Source organism: Phymastichus coffea, unplaced genomic scaffold, assembly GCF_024137745.1.
Source record: "Phymastichus coffea isolate CEN01 unplaced genomic scaffold, Cenicafe_Pcof_1.1 PCOF00085, whole genome shotgun sequence".
Taxonomy (NCBI): Eukaryota; Metazoa; Arthropoda; class Insecta; order Hymenoptera; family Eulophidae; genus Phymastichus; species Phymastichus coffea.
In genome coordinates this window covers 228,016-244,624 of record NW_026706896.1, presented here as the reverse complement: position 1 = coordinate 244,624, position 16,609 = coordinate 228,016, and the positions used below count along the sequence as shown (strand labels likewise).

The following is a 16,609-nucleotide window of genomic DNA, read 5'->3' as shown; positions in this document are numbered from 1 at the left end:
TTCAATTTTTATATTACCATCTTATCAAATCAAGCGTTTAATCACTTTCCACATTTCTGATTATACCTGATTATATCTAATATACAAAGAAAATAATATCGATAATAATTCAAGGCTTTGTCGATATCTGGAGTGATCTTTTGCCTCGTAATACAAATTGACTAACCTTTGTTAATATCAAAAGTATTTTCGCTCGCGATACATTCATAATTAAATTCTCATCACTTAATTATTTGTACTTTTATAAACAAAAGTATGCTGGTGCATACTGATATTTCTGTTATTATATAGCATAATAAACTAAGACTTGGAAATGTTATATAGATAGCGTTTGTTTTCCCTTTATGTTCATTCTAAGCTTTTCCGAGACCCTTTCTCTTGAACTCTATGATTTTATGACTCATGAAGCTAATGAGCGCTTAATTAGGTACACAATCTAAATTCTCTCCTTTTATCGTTTATGCATATTCACGATATTTCCCTGTCGCGCCGGGTTATAATTAGTGTGAGCGTATTAGAACAAGAGATACACATATCTATGGATATATTTATATATTTAGATAAAAAACTGTTATATCTGAACGGATATAGCTATTTGTTTATTATAAAAATTATAACTTTTTGAATACTGCTGAAAATTAAAAATTAACGACTGTGGTTAATGTAAAATTTAAACAATTTTCATTTGTATTTTAGCTCATTTTTGGGGTTGGATTCGGCTTCCGAAATGTATTTTTTGAACTGGGAGTCTCGAGAGGATTGTAGAGCCTCTTTGACACCACAGTTAGCGCAGGTGGGGGATTTCTTGGGATTTATTGGCAAATATGTAATATAATTTTGCAAAAGAAAGTATTCCCGACAAATTGGCAATAAGCAAATGTAATTCCAGTCCTGAAACCAGGTAAGGACAAACTCAATAAAGACAATTACAGAACAATTAGGTTAAGCCGTTACCTATATGTAAAACCCTGGAATAAATTATAAATAAAAAACTCCGATGGTACCTAAAAAAACAAAATAGTTTCATACTTTCAAAACGGGTTCAGAGAAGAACGTTCTACAACAAACTGCTTGGTAACAAACGAAACAAACATATGTGAAGATTTTAATAATAAATAACATTGATATGGAAAAAGCTTGTTAAATTAAAACTTACTAGGAATATATATTATTTCATGAAAATCTTTTTAAATAGATCCATCAAAGTTAAAATTAACAATAGTTTATCTGACAATATAAATATAGATAATAAAGTACCTCAAGGAGCAATAATTAGTGTTGCGATCTTTCTAATTATAATTAGCAAATTAACTAAGTGTATACAACCACCAATTTCATATATTGCATTTGCCGATTATGAAACCTTCTTTATCAAAGGAAAAGACATAAAAACTAGCCAAACATTAATGCAATAGACAATAAATAACATCATTAAACTATTAAACGAAACAGATTTCAAAATCTTTGAAAGTAAAACTGAAGTAATATAACCTTCAAAAAGTATAACGACAAAGGCAACCAATTAAAACTATATATCGGCAATCATCGTATAAAAGATGTTAATGAAATAAAAATACTTGGATTTATATTTGATAAAAATCTCAACTGAAATTCCCATATCAAACAAGTTAAAGCACAGTGCCTTCAAAGAATCAATATAATAAAAACAGTGGCAGCCAAAAATTGAGGTACAAATCAAAATACATTGATTAACACACAGGATGCAATTCAATTAAAACAAAGATAGATTATGAATGTATAGCATATAGTTCAGCTTCAAATAGCGCATAAAAATATTGGACTTGTTTTTATCTCATCATTTCATAATTATTGTTTTCGATACTCCGTGCGCAAAGTGCGTCTTTCTCGCACATTCGGTAGAAAACATGCGTTGAAAATCACACTTTCCACACGTCGTATAAAAAAATACGGTACGGCACATGTTCGGGAAAGAGTTTCTCGCCTCGCTCGGGTGTAAACGCCACACGAGACAAGAATCTACTTTCCCGCACTTGTATCGTAATGTACTATTATTTCGTAGAGCCGGTATTTAAACACACCCGAAACAATTATAACAATAACAAAATATATTCATAGTGCATCCGTATCTCGTGTTGACCATAAGCCTGGTGGCATAAGGTGATAGGTCAGAGATAAGACAGGGTATGACGAAATAAGAAGTCGCAGTTATGTAAAAAAGTAGAAATTTATTTATTTCTCATAAATAATAAAAATTTGGACAAACATTTGAATGGAAATCATTTTATTTTTTAAGTAAATATTTGCTGAAAAGACTGAGATTCATTACCTCTAATGAGATTTAAACTAATTGAGTTAGGTAAATGTAGAATAATATTAGACGAAGATTAGACAAGATACTAGCATGCAGCGCGCAATATACGTGTGTATATAGCAGAATTAGTAGCTGGGCTTGGCATAGACCTCGAGATTAAAGTAGACGCCGCGTAATCTCTGGCTCTTAAACCTGACGGCAACCCAATCGGAGCCTGGTCCTCCGCTGGTTATACTGGGCTCGGCACCGGTTCCATCGGTCGCGTCGTCGATAGCTCGTACCATGGTAATCACATGGTTCTCCGATGCGCGAATCACGCGCTCGATGATCTTTTTCTGGCCTGTGATAAGGAACGATTCTGATATGTGCTCCTGGTGAATCATCTTGTCGTTTTGCTCGCGAATGCCCACGGTGATGGAGTGAGAGCCGATTTCCGCTTGTGAGGCGACTTCCGCGCTAAACACGGCCAGAGTTGTCAGTAGTAGGATGGTGGACAGCTTGAGCGATGCCATCATTCTTCTCGTTTTAGAGAGCTGTGGTCACACTTTCAATATATTAGACCACTCGAGTGCCTCGAGTTCTACGAACGACTGTGCCCGAGGCCGAGGCTCTGCAGCTACTTTATAGCTCTTGATCTCGGTTTCGTCTCACGATTATCTTATCAAGCTTATTCTCGGATGTGATGCATCATACGCGCGCTACGAGCTCACATAGTGCGTCACGCTTAAACGATGCCTCAGTTTTCCCCGACTCGGTGTATAAGCTAACGGTTTAATGTTTCCTACGTTGCGGAGTTGTCGTAGAGATTATATTTACGCGCTATCCGTTGCTTTAGACATTCTTGAAAATTAATCTTTTATAAACATCATGTTTTTACTTACATGTACGATTAAGAAAATAACGAGTTGTGAGTCATAACACGCATGACAAGCAATCACATGACCTTCACCTCATTATACTTCATTGTTGTTGATTCAAGTTATATATGTATGTCTTCCTATATAATTGTTTATATGTATGAGTTTGCTCGATGAATACCAAGTACATTTTACTACACTCAATAAAGTATAATAATAAAGTATATCTTAGAGTCAAATCTATCGGTTGAATTAATTAGTTCGGAGACGTAGTTCAACGATTAATCACAGATGTAAATTACCATATCAGCGGAATTACAGAAAGGTCATTTGGCGTTGCAATAATATAACGTAATGAGTTTACCCGAGTATTTAGGATTTATGGCTTCCAAAAAGAAAAGAAAAAACAGTAAAATTCTTATTTTCATCGCAATGTCTTATTAGCTATATGCGAAAATAAATATTTATTTCCTACGTTATAAACCATTAATGATATTAATAATAAGTTTATTTGTTTTGATATTAAGGAGCATATATCTACTTAAAGAGGTATCGGATGTGTACGAAGATTATCAATGTAAAAAAGTCATTGTTTAACTTAAGATCCGGGCATATTCGCGATTGTGCAGGATGCAAGCAATGATAAACAATATAGATTTATTATTTAACTATTAGTATAATATAATATCATTTGGCTATCTTTTTGTACCATTTATCGATAGGGCGCGCGGACAATTGTGCACGGTTTATTATTGTGTAAAATAACATGGCGCAAATAAGCGTTTATTAATTCTTATGCTATGCTACTGTGCACAAAATTTGTGTATATAGTAAAACCGTGCTCAATATTATGCGCACGTCCGTCTGACTGTTTCCTTAAGTCATATAAGTCCCTAAGACGAGAGCTACATGTACAGTGGCGTGCATAAGTTTCTGACCAAACAAAAAAAAATCATTTAAAATTTAGTTTTGCAGCTCCGTCTAAAATGGTCGTTATGGAAGTATATTATAATAAGCTTTGTAAACACGCTATACTTTTTTAATTTTAATTCATAAAAATGATTTATTTCAACAATGTAACTACGAGAAATAAAAAAATAATTAATAATGATTATTACGTTACAAATACAAAATATATCACATAATATTACATGCTATTATCAAAGATTACTAATATCTATTTAATATTGTTCGTTTTTCTTTACCGTGTATGAATGAATGAATCTGGTATTAAAGTTTCAATTTGAAATGAAAACGTCTTGGAAAAATTCACTTGACCAACGTAGCAGCCATAACATTTTCGTGTGGCAACGATGGCTAACCTGTATAAACACATGTCGATTGCCATTAGATACTCAGATAGACTGTAGAATATAGTAGAATAATAAAACAACTCAATTTGAGGTTATGACTTTGTTCTTTCTCTTATTTTATTAATAATTTATTTTTGTATTGAAATTGTTTAACATTAAAAGGTATGTATTAGATAAAAATTTTGATTGAAAGTTTACACTTGAAGTTTATGATAAAATATTTAGTTTATCATTTCAAAGATATAAAATTTTTACTTATAATTTATTAAATTTATGTATTGTGTGAATCATCGAATAATTCAATATTGCTTTTGCAGAAATTTTATTCGTGAAAAATGTCGTCGTGGAAAAAAGCAGCAAAATCCACACAAAAAACTCACAGAGAACGTCATCAACCTGAATCTCGACAACACTTGGGTCTACTAGAGAAGAAAAAAGATTATACAGCCAGAGCAAAGGATTATAATGAAAAGCAGGCTACTTTGAAATTATTGAGGAAAAGAGCTCTAAACAAGAATCCAGATGAATTTTATTTTCATATGATCAATTCTAAAACTGTAAAAGGTATTCATCGTGAAATTGAAAAGGATGAAAATTACACAGAGGACCAAATAAAACTTATGGAAACACAAGACATAAAATACATTGCTTATAAAAGAAATATTGAAACTAAGAAAGTTGAAAAGTTACATAGTAATTTACATATGATTGATGCAGCAAATGAAGTAAAAAATCAACATATATTTTTTGTAGACGATGATGAAGATGCGAAAAATTTTGACCTAGCAGCAAAATTAAATACACATCCAGCTTTATTGAATAGACGAACAAATAGGCCTAAGTTAGATGCTTTAAAGAAAATGAAATTACCTAAATTTGATGAAGCAACGTTGAAGAAAATTGAGCAGCAAAAACATATGGCTTACAAAGAGTTGAGTAAGCGAGTTGATCGTGAAAAAGAACTAACTGTAGTGCAACAGGTGTTAGAAGTAAAAAAAGCATTGAAAAATAAAAAAGTGACAAAGCCAACTAGAGTGAAACCTGGTTCAAAAGACTGTGCACCTATTTATAAATGGAAGTATGAGAGAAAGCGATAATGAAAGAATGTAGGTAATGAAAAAATTATTTGTACATTAATTTTATTATAAAACTTACTTTTATAAATACAAAACTATATTGTAAAATTTGACCATATTATTACTCTCAATCATATTTTATAAAAATTATATTTTAATCAATTCATTTATCTAATAAAATGCTACATTTTATAAAATATGTTTAATAAATATTGCACTACAAATGACTTATCTTTATAGCATCATTAGTTAAATTTTTCAACTGTTCTTGTAATTCTGAAATGATTTGTTGTGGTGTTCGAGCAGGATAAACTCGAGGTCGTCTATTGTAAGGTGCATCTGAAGCAATCTGCGGATAATTTTGAGAAAAGAAGGTTGAATCACCATCAGAATCATCATGTACAATAATTGCATCTAAAGAATCATTGTTTGAACTACTCGATACAGATGAGCTGAATGAACTTTCAGAATCATTGCCAATAGTTGAAGTCAAATAAGAACATAAATTTTCTCCAGATGTATGAACAACTTTGGTTGGTTTCCGATTGCATTCCATATCTTTATTAAAGTTATCAGTAAATCTTGTAGTTTTAAGTCTAGAGATAATATAATTATTTGACCTAGTAATACATATTCTGTATGCACGGTCACATCTGTTGGATCGCTGAAAAATATCAAAAATATCGTACTGGCGTTTACTTCTTTTTAAAATTCTGGTACTTTTTATTTGTTCGGAAGAGGTCATCGGCTCCTCTTGCATAGTAGGTATTTTATAACCGATCGTTTCGTTAAACTTCACTTCTTTCTCACTGTCTGAAATCACAAAGTCAGTGTCGTTATTGTTCGAGCTCCGTTGTTCAAAGTGATCTGTTTGAAGGGAAAGAAGCTTAGAATCCGGCAAAGCAGTAAAATTATTAGAAGGATCGGATAGTTGGAGTCGAAACAGCGGCTCCAGGCTGTAAAGCAGACCATCGGCAGGTCTGGGAACGATCGTCCCCGCTGATTGCATAAGTGGTGTTGCACCCTGAGGATTCGGTCCAGTTGGAGATTGTTGAGCGAAGAATGCCGCTGGTGTTCCCGCTACAGGCATAGCTCCTGGTGGTAGTGAGGGATCACTTGCAGGCTTCATTGCCATTATCATTACTTTTGTTACCGCCGGGACTGTGGCTCCCTGTTGAAAAATTAATTACTTTCGTTTACATTCCAGACATCTGAAAAGAAAACTCATTTCGGTGTAATACGAGTTGCTACATACAACATTTTAAAATTCATATGTTAACTGCAATTAGTTTCAAATACAAACCGGAGGAACAGGCCATTACTAGCATTGCCTTTTAAAAAATCAAATAGTTTAATTACGTATTCCAAAAAAATTAATATAGTTGTATTTTTCTATTTTCAATGAAAACAATTTCAAGTTTCTCGCTCAATAATTCAATGCGCAGCTATACTGAAGCTATTTAGTTGAGTATAATTTTTATTGAACGTAGAGAAACGAAATTGCATATGAGTTCTTGAAAAAATGAAATCTGCACACAAACCAAAGCAAGAGGTCTGGGAGCAGTCATTATTCCTGGCTTAACAGGAGGTCCCTGTTGAAATAATGTAGTTTAAAGATACACTTAAATAAATTAATAAAGACATACTGTTCTAGTTTCAATTAAATTAATTTAAGAACTTTTTTATCCTAATGGTTTGCATTTTACAGAGTTATTCAGCTATATAATAACTACTTTTGTAGTCTACAAGTTTAAATAAGCGCAGAGAAATAAAAGTGTGCATCAAATATCTTGGAAAAATCTGCAATTGCAATGTTAAAATACAAACAGCAGCAGAGGGTCTGGCCGAAGGCATCATCATCATTCCTGGCATCATTGTGACCTGCATAGTCGACGCCCCTGGGGCTATGAGTAGACCAGTGGGCAATGTGGTTGATATATTTTGACAAACGTAACTGATTTGCCAGCGTTGTATCTTGGTAGAGATCTCCAATCGCGGGCATACGACAATGGAGCTGCAAGAAACGCGAACATTCAAATTATTATAACGAGCTAGGAAATAAGTATCGCGAACATTATAACGCGACGTGACGCAACGCTTGGGATTGCTGTTGCAGTACAGTAGTCTCAAGTCGTATGCGATCGGCTGTGCGAAAGCAATATTATATCATTGGTTCGCTAAGGAACTTTAATGCTTTGAAAGGTAGGCTTATCAAGTGAGTTTTACATAACTTTCAAATACGCATTAACATTAAAGTTTTTCATACTTAGCAAGCTGATTCAAGTCTGATACGTTAACGCAGATTGATGACAAAAGTAGTCCCGGTACTGACGCACACATCCGAAATGGTCTGTAATCTATAAGCGAAATTTTGTTTGTATCACTTTCAACGTTATTATTCAAATTTCTTTTGTCGATACTACTTTACATACTTGCAATAGCCATTGATTTTATTATTGTAGTATCCAATGATAAATCAACGTTCAGTCCATTTCTCGAGTAAAAGACGTTGAAGCAAACTTTATCAAAATAAAATCTTTATAATATTGGATTGAAGAATTGTTAATTTGAACAATCACTTACGTCTTCGTTCATCCCTTGTGTATAAAATTGTTACTATTTCACAACACGAACAGGAGGTGGTCATTGCGCAGCTACATGGTCTCTGATCGATAGCCTTCGGTGAGAGTGAGATAAATTTTTTCGATTCTAAATTATCTGTTGAAAATTTTACATATTGAGAAACATTACCATCAAATGTATGAAAAAAAGAATTAATAATGTTAAAATAAAATTTAGCTTGCCATTTTTCATTGAAGTGCTTAGTTTGATGTTGCAATTGAAAATTACCAACACTAATGCAAAAACAACACTGAATAATTCCATAATTTTCATGTAACTGATGTGAAAAAGTTTAATTGAAAAATTGTTTGCTTGTACAATTATTTGATACACTTGCAATGATCGCTAATTGAAAACTGAAACATCGACTGCGAAGTTTTATTATTCTACGCACCATCATAATAATCGAGATAGAACAGATGTCGCTAGAAAAATAGAAATATTTGTTAGAAAAAATGCATAGAATTTATTCAGAGCATCAAAGTATTCACGATCGCATTTGTTTTGTCAATGTAAATTAGCGGAGATAAGAATCACAGTTTTCTCGCGATGATAATGATGAACTTTTTGTTCGTTTGTCGCGTTACTTTCACTGAGATTAATTATTAGTAACTGTTGCGGTAAAAACTACAATGCAATGACAGACAGTGTTTTACTGTTAGACATTATGTAATACAAACATCGAATATAAAAGAATCAGATAGCATCTACATCATTGAATGCTAATGGATTTTGTTATATGTTGCAGTTAATTAAAAAATATTTCATATGCTACTTTTTCATAACAATTCATAGCTGATCAAAAGAAAATATACTTTGTATACTTTTTTATTAAAGACTTACAAAATTATAACATTTTTATATGCTATATCGCAATATTTATCAGTATTAGATATCTACTATCAATAAATTGTTATCTAAAATTAAAAAATAGTTCAAAGTTGTTAAAAATATCTGTTAATTGAAGTTTTTTTTCAATTGTAAAGCTGTTTTTCAATAGATATAAATAATACCAACGTATGCTCCAACAACGTTTACTAAATAAAGCAGTGTTAAACTTACATTAAATATAATGTAATCGAAAAAGCTATCATAGCATTCGTTTTCTCAATTTAGAAGATTTTTGTAATCAACCTTACTTACTCACTTGATGACTATACACCAGCTTTTTTATCCATATTATCTAAGCAATACGAAGGCATACACTTGTAGTTCTACGTGAAAAGCATTTTCTGTTAAGGTAATCAATGAGGATGATGATACAATGGTAAATCTTTAATCACTTCGGCAATATTTAAGTCATGGTTTTAAAATGTGTGCAGTAATTGAAATAAAAATATGATTTTTTGTCGGTTGAAGTATTGTTACGTCGATGAAATTGCTGTACAATTTGACGAAATGTGGAGGTTGTTTCAATATTTTTGGACATTTCAATTATCTTTAAGCGTTTTCGTCGATTATATATTTGAAGTAGATTATATTTGATTCTATTACTTTGATAATCAGATTTTTCAATAGATGATCGAATAATATTTTTATATCTAAAAATTTCTTCTTATTTTATGCAAGCATTAATACTTTCCAAAACGAGTTTATTTATATTTTAATTATAAGATCTACTATCGATAGACCCGATAACACACATGTAATTCATATTCGCGGCTAAAAAACAGTCATCGATTTCTCAGCCAAACATTTTTACTTGTAGTTATAAGTATTGTATTTTCTTAAATGCGTTAATACTAAAAATCTATTTTAATAGTAATAAAAATCTTAATAGTAGATTATAAATTATATTAATATACCGTATGCAATTATTAGCGATTCCACATAAGTCAAGCCAAAAAAATCTAAAAAACACTATTTGGGATCTTATTATTTTGCCTAATAAGAGCATCTACACGTAATATATCAATAAAATATTTGTTAAACTGACAGATATTCAAGTTGAACAAGATGTCAATTTGAGGAAGGTCTATGAATGTTGATTGTCCCAATTGCATTGTTCACTCCGGCGCTATATTATATATTTGATAGCATTTTGTGAATTAAGGATGATTTATGGCCCATGCATGGCACCGAAATAGAAGTTACAAAAACTGATGATAAATATTTTAAGACTTTTGTACGGAACTGAACTTGTATTATAGGGAAAATAAACCGAAGGTTTAAGTGAACATGTGTAATTATAAACTTAGCAAATCCGTAATCAAGATGCTGAAAGAACATTGGTGAAATTAATAGCGGCTTTGACTTCCTTTAATGGTGATCCAAATATGAATTCCACGAATTGCCAAAGATAAAATCTTTGGGCTGAATTTGAAATGATCATATTTCATTAGATTTACATTTATGGAACAAATAAATCTTAAATTCCGATTTCGCAAATAAAGAAGCTTTTTCACTTAAACTATTTCTTTATAGGCACGTCTTCGCTTTTACAATATTACTAATTAAACTTCTTTGGAATTATAAAAAAAATCGAAAAGTATATTAATGAAATTATTCTTGCTTATCATAATAATAGTAAACATAAAAATATACCTTTACAATAAATTATACTCGACGGTATCATAACAAAAATAGAACTTATGTGTAGTATTATAGTCAATGTATGATTGTTTCATCCATTTTACAAAATCTTAAATTGTAAACATACTTTTGCACGATACGGATATCATATATAACAAATATAACTAAATAAATAAATAAATAAATAAATAAAATTAGTGATAATAATTCTTAATTATCATTTCTTATAAGTTATTCACTTCAGTATATGTTGTTCAAAAATAATTTCTCTTTTCAGTAATCGAACAAATCATCATCTTCGTCATCATCATCGTCATATTCATCGTATCCTTCATAATCATCTTCGCCTTCGGTACTATCCGGAGATTCTGGTAAAATTTCTAATTGTCCTATGCCTCCACCATCCTCTGGCTTCACAAGTGCGACACCATTGGATCCAAGTCGTAGGCAATCCATACCAACCTAGAATTTAATGGATATATAGAATTTACTTTTAGAATTTAATTTTACTAATATATAGAATTTACTTTTAGAATTTAATTTTACATATTAATGTAACAATATAAAAATTTATTAACTACATTATTGTTATACTTTTTTATTCATAAACATTTGTTCAAAGTATTATTGTGAATGTAATATTTGAACATTAACATAGTAAGTTAGTATTTTTGAATTTGAGAATGATTTTATTAATGATTTGATGTGATTGTTTCATTACTATTTCACATTTATTGTAAACGTTGTTGTTCAAAATAATAATTTATTTCTACTTTTAATATAGTAATTTCTTTACGAACTTCATTTTGTTTAATTGTCGATTGGCGATTATTCTCGATTTTTGTGTGGGAATATAAACTTTTTTACTATTAAAAAAGTAGTTTTCAAGTATAATGTATTTTTACCAATTGCACGAGCTATGAGAAAGTCTACAAATTTTGTTGTATTAAAAACTTACTTTGAAGAGAGTTGTGTCTCGAAATTTGCCTTCCATGTTTACGCAAGCATGCACATTTCTACCTTGGAAGTAAATATTGTAAAATCGTATGCAAGCGCGAACCACGGGCAACCTCGGCACTGGAACGCATACGGGTCTTGGATTTTTACCTAAAATATAATTTATTTATGTTATAACATATTCAAATTAAAAAATATCGGTTTTTCTTAGAATGACAACATTGTTGATAACTGATACATCGATTTTGAGAAACCATAATAATAGCAAGATTAGTAGAAAGTTTATGAAAATTTTTGTTTGTTTGTTCTTAAAATATAACTATACAACATATTTAATAACTTGATGTTACAACTAAGAAACCGTAAACATTGAAAAATGGAAAATCTTATCATTCAAGTTGATAAGTGTTCGATAAAAGCGATTGTAATTATAATTAAGCATGAAAAAAAACAAAAAATACGAAAATTCTATAAATTTTTGCGTGCTTCAAATAACAAGTTTCTTTTGTAGTGTAATACTATGAAATAACGATCCATCTAAAAAGTTATGATATCACACCCAATGCGACTTACCAGAGACAGTCCGGGTGTAGTAGACTTGATCGTTCATGCTAACTTTAGCGGTGAAGGCAAACTCGTCGGGATCATAGGTGACGTTAACACAGGCCTTCTGCTTCCAAACATTGAGTAAAATACGCGAACAACAAGAACACACACCCAGAGCACAACTGCATGGCCCTTGCTTCGTTGCTGATACTTGTGCAGTCGAAACCGCGGTGTTAGTCGTCGTGGTGTTAGTCGTAGTTATAGTTGCCTGTCGCACCAGCTCATTATGTAATTCGTCCAACTGCGATAAATCTTTAAAAGCCATCGCATTTGGATGGTGAGCCAATTTTTTTTTCGACGATTTCTCTGATTTTTTCTTCTTCGCACTTTCGCCTCTTGGCACACATATCGTAATCAAGATTATCAAAAAAATCGGCAAGGAAATATTCATTTTCTGTTGTTTTGTGCTTTTCTATCTACAACTGAATAAATTATTTCTCGATAAGATAGCTGTATGTATTAATCAAATAAAAAAAAGAAAAACCAATAGATATAACATGTTTGCGTTACTATATTAAATTTAAAAATACCTTTGTTCTTAATTTTTTTGAAAGTTGCGTCAATATTCAATCTCACGAGGAAAGTTAAGGATTGGCATTACTTAAAAAATCAAATCTGAATTTTTGACTATTAATATTCAAAAAATAATTTGGGATGAAATCTCACACAGATATACTGGATGCATGAGATGCAAATATTGATCTCAATCTTGGCGCTTCATTTTTTTCCTCGAATCATAACTTTCGAGTAACACTTTTAGCAAACTGGTTGACACAAAAAATAAATTTGTTCTCAGAGGCAATAATCAGCAAGAGACTGTTAAATATGTACAATGTCAATGAAAAAGGGCCTGAGAAAAGGAAAAACTGACAACTTACTCAGCATTGATACGAAGAGACAGAGTTGCAAGTGAATGATGTAAGCTGCTACATGGACATATGGAACAACGATCAGGACTTGACTGCTCGATGTTGACTCTTGCCTCGTGTTAACGGATGCGACAGGCCGACCTCGTTTTGGCGCGTCGAGAGAAATTTAGGTTTTACCCAAGAGAGAGAGAGAGAGAGAGAGAGAGAGAAACTTGTCGAGCTGGAACATTAAATCTTCCGTATACACGTGATGACATGCTCTCCTTTTGACAAATGACTACTGCTACAAATTGCATGTCTGATGATGGGTCTCATAATCGTAAGCATAAAATCTCATGATCAATCTTTGATCATCTGTAGATCGTGTTTCGTGTATTAACGGAATGAAAACACATGTAAACAGTGATTAACTCTGAAATGGCTTTAAACGCGAAATCTACGACTTAATATCAATGTTATGATTTCATTGTTATTGTATCAGAGGAAATTTTTCAAAAAGACAATGGTGACTACCAAGTCATATACTTGTGTTAGACATGAAGGAAACATGAAAAGTTTTAAATTATTCTTTGGTTTACAAATGATGATCAAGAAAAAGTTCTCAGATCAATACATTCATTCTCTTCGTAGATAAGCTGAATATATATAGCTTACCAGAAACGATATATATTATATTAGTCGCACGAATTATGCACATTTAACTTTCAATAATGTTCTGTCCCTTTTTTTGAAACAATTGCAAAGGTTATAATGGTAAAAATATAATTTGAAAAAGCTTAAATAAAGATTTACTACATTTGGGATATATCTTTTTTAGCAAACGAAATAATTAGACTTTTAGTTTAATTTAATAAAGTATATTACACGTCAATGCTAATAAATACACGATTTTCGTAAATAATTAAAACACATTTGTGCAGGTATATATCACGACATTCTTAAATAAATAACGATGAGTTATTAGTCATTGCATGCCGAAATATCGAAAGGGCGCATTAATGATCGATCACAAATATGAAAAATCGCAAATTTGATTTGCAATTCTTAACAACTGCATTAGCGTTTTGTCAAAGATCTAGTTAATTAACGAAAATACTTATAATTAAGTTGTTAGTTGTAAAATTTAAATTACACATACAGAAGAGATATCACGTAAGGGAGCCATTAAAAAGTAAATAATAAAGTCGGGAGATACGGTGTTCGCCAATCTTGTCTTCTTCATTCGGCGACACACTGATCGTGTTCACGGAATATCTATCGTTCGGCTTATCCGCGGTCTCAAAACTCACAGGATCGTACACGCCGATCGCATGTTCTTGTTGTGACATAGAGCTGCTGTTGTAACTGATGCTCATACCGTTGGTATTAGAATCGTTCCCAGGCTTCGTCCAGCTTATTCCCGATGGACCAACGCGTATGCAATTAAAGTGCATCACCAGCAGTGGTGATTGGGTTAGTCGAGCTTCGAAGTCGATGCAGGTATGTAAATTGTTTCCATCCTGTAGTGAGAGGTCATACAAACGTAGACAAAAATCCAGCACGGGTACGTACGGCAAGGGCACGCACACTGGTGGTGGATTGCGTGCTGGAACGATCATTGGTCTTATGTTAATGTTTAACTTTATGCGATGCTTTTATAATTTTATTCGATTTTTTAAGATATTATTGAAGAGATTTTGTGTAGGTAAATTCTATCGTTGAAATAGCTTGAATAGTATGTGCTTGAAATTTGAACTTTCGCATTTAACAACTCGGTAATCAACGACCTTTTGTAGACTTTTATGTACATGCACGGCGTATCGCATGTTTTATCGGTGAACAAAATCAAACACTCGTATTGTTAAACAACAATAAGGGGCTAATGAATACGGATTGTTTATGATATAATATTTGAATCAAACAAATTAGATGTAAATGTATTCAACAATTACCTGAGAGACTAGTTTTGAAAATTTCATTTTCATTCATCATGACCATCATGTCAACTTCGAAATTGGCAGGATCAAAAGTGAAATTGGCACAGTATCTGCGATCAAATTTGATTGTGGAAATATTGAGTCCGGCGCAACATCCACAGCTCATATCTACGCAAGCGCATGGCAAACCTCTGAATTTGATTTTGGGCAAGGAAAAAGGCAATCTTTTGTCGTCCTCTATGACACCTTGCAGTGGCTCCAGGGTCATGGGATTATAAAAACTGTGCCCATAGACTCGCAAAGCTGTAATATTATTCATTCGTTAATTTTTTTTTATTTGAGTATTTTTAATTATAAAAGTTGAGTCAAGTTTTCTTAATTTTTAATAACTATTGTACAATTGAACAAATAAATGTTATTCGAATTTCAAAACTACAGTCGACACACACTGCTTTTAGTAAAAAATATTGACGGTCTATAATTTGCTCGAAGACTTTCATAAAACAATGTTAAAAAGAAAACGTACCGTGTGCAGTACTGTTAAAGTAGGTGTTGCCCCCTCTCTCAGCGAGTGTTGAAGTGTAATAACAGGAAAAGTAGAATATAAGCCAAAGATAATTCATGTTGAGATAGAAAATGCTGGTTTTCGAAAAAGCAAAGACACGATCCTGTGCGGTTCGTTGGTCGGCTCGTACTGAAATTAAGTATGTGCAAGCGACGCGTGAACCGTACCCAAACGTGATGCTCGTCATCAATTATACATAAACTTTCGATAGAAAGCCCATATGCCTTAAACCGGTAAACTCATCCCCCCACGTTCAACGACGATTTGTGTTTTTCTTATTATGTCGGTGTGTATTGATCTTGTCGTATTTTTCGTTTTTGATTGGTTTTTGGTACTTTTTTCCGAGGAGATACTTGACTAGGGCTGTAGATATTTTTACTATGCACGACCTATTTTAACTGTTTTACTTGTTTATATTTGTTCTTTAACTGTTATAAAGAGTTCACTCCGTAGGCAAGATCGAGTTCAAGGCTACTATCTTACTTTCCTGCACATACGTATATGTTTCATTCATCATTCATACATGTCGTCTTAGTAACAATGCAAGCCACATTAACCGCCCGCGTTGGTCGGGACTTATCAACAAAAATTCACTTTTTGAGTCTGATACGAAAACAAAGTAACCAAAATAACTGTATTAGACAAACTTGCATTCGCTAAGGTACAAGCAGTAAAAAATATCAAGTGCCACTTGATATTTACATAAGGTATATTCTTTACATACATAAGGTATATTCTCTGATACAGTGATCAAATTTGCAAAAACTTTCAATTTCAATTGAATAAGAAATTATAGATTAATATTAGTATAATTAAATTGAATGTTATCAATTTAACTTGTTTTATTTTATTTTTTTTTGCAATATACGTGATTTCATAACACCTCAAAACGCAGCGTTATTGCTGATTTTATAACGGAGGAAGTTTTTTATTCGATCTAAATGTTTGTTATTTTATGTTTCTGCAAATCTATAAAACTATTAAACAGATTTTAATGAGATTA

At 32.1% G+C, this 16,609-nt stretch overlaps 4 protein-coding genes across 5 annotated transcripts; 1 reads left to right on the top strand and 3 right to left on the bottom strand.

Annotated features, from left to right (window-relative positions):
• Positions 1 to 2,197: 2,197 nt before the first annotated feature.
• On the bottom strand, positions 2,198 to 2,897 carry LOC131668984 (probable salivary secreted peptide). Its single transcript, XM_058943513.1, has one exon. It carries the CDS (start codon positions 2,806 to 2,808, stop codon positions 2,419 to 2,421), a length of 390 nt encoding a protein of 129 aa, XP_058799496.1. The 5' UTR covers positions 2,809 to 2,897; the 3' UTR covers positions 2,198 to 2,418.
• Positions 2,898 to 4,485: 1,588 nt separating this feature from the next.
• On the top strand, positions 4,486 to 5,950 carry LOC131668977 (probable U3 small nucleolar RNA-associated protein 11). 2 transcript variants are annotated; one of them, XM_058943500.1, is made up of 3 exons: positions 4,486 to 4,625; positions 4,781 to 5,573; positions 5,846 to 5,950. In XM_058943500.1, the coding sequence occupies exon 2, from the start codon at positions 4,799 to 4,801 to the stop codon at positions 5,558 to 5,560; it is 762 nt and encodes a 253-aa protein (XP_058799483.1). In that variant the 5' UTR covers positions 4,486 to 4,625; positions 4,781 to 4,798; the 3' UTR covers positions 5,561 to 5,573; positions 5,846 to 5,950. The 2 variants fall into 2 exon arrangements, with proteins under 2 accessions (XP_058799483.1, XP_058799482.1); XM_058943499.1 differs by lacking the exon at positions 5,846 to 5,950 and having other exon boundaries at positions 4,781 to 5,745.
• Positions 5,951 to 10,947: 4,997 nt separating this feature from the next.
• On the bottom strand, positions 10,948 to 13,344 carry LOC131668993 (uncharacterized). The gene is made up of 5 exons (XM_058943525.1): positions 13,135 to 13,344; positions 12,787 to 13,020; positions 12,224 to 12,678; positions 11,652 to 11,800; positions 10,948 to 11,155 (listed from the first exon to the last, which is right to left on the bottom strand). The coding sequence occupies exons 3-5, from the start codon at positions 12,645 to 12,647 to the stop codon at positions 10,967 to 10,969; spliced, it is 762 nt and encodes a 253-aa protein (XP_058799508.1). The 5' UTR covers positions 12,648 to 12,678; positions 12,787 to 13,020; positions 13,135 to 13,344; the 3' UTR covers positions 10,948 to 10,966.
• A 628-nt stretch (positions 13,345 to 13,972) lies between these two features.
• On the bottom strand, positions 13,973 to 15,779 carry LOC131668983 (uncharacterized). The gene is made up of 3 exons (XM_058943512.1): positions 15,568 to 15,779; positions 15,057 to 15,344; positions 13,973 to 14,710 (listed from the first exon to the last, which is right to left on the bottom strand). Exons 1-3 carry the CDS (start codon positions 15,662 to 15,664, stop codon positions 14,274 to 14,276), a joined length of 822 nt encoding a protein of 273 aa, XP_058799495.1. The 5' UTR covers positions 15,665 to 15,779; the 3' UTR covers positions 13,973 to 14,273.
• Between the last annotated feature and the right edge of the window lie 830 nt (positions 15,780 to 16,609).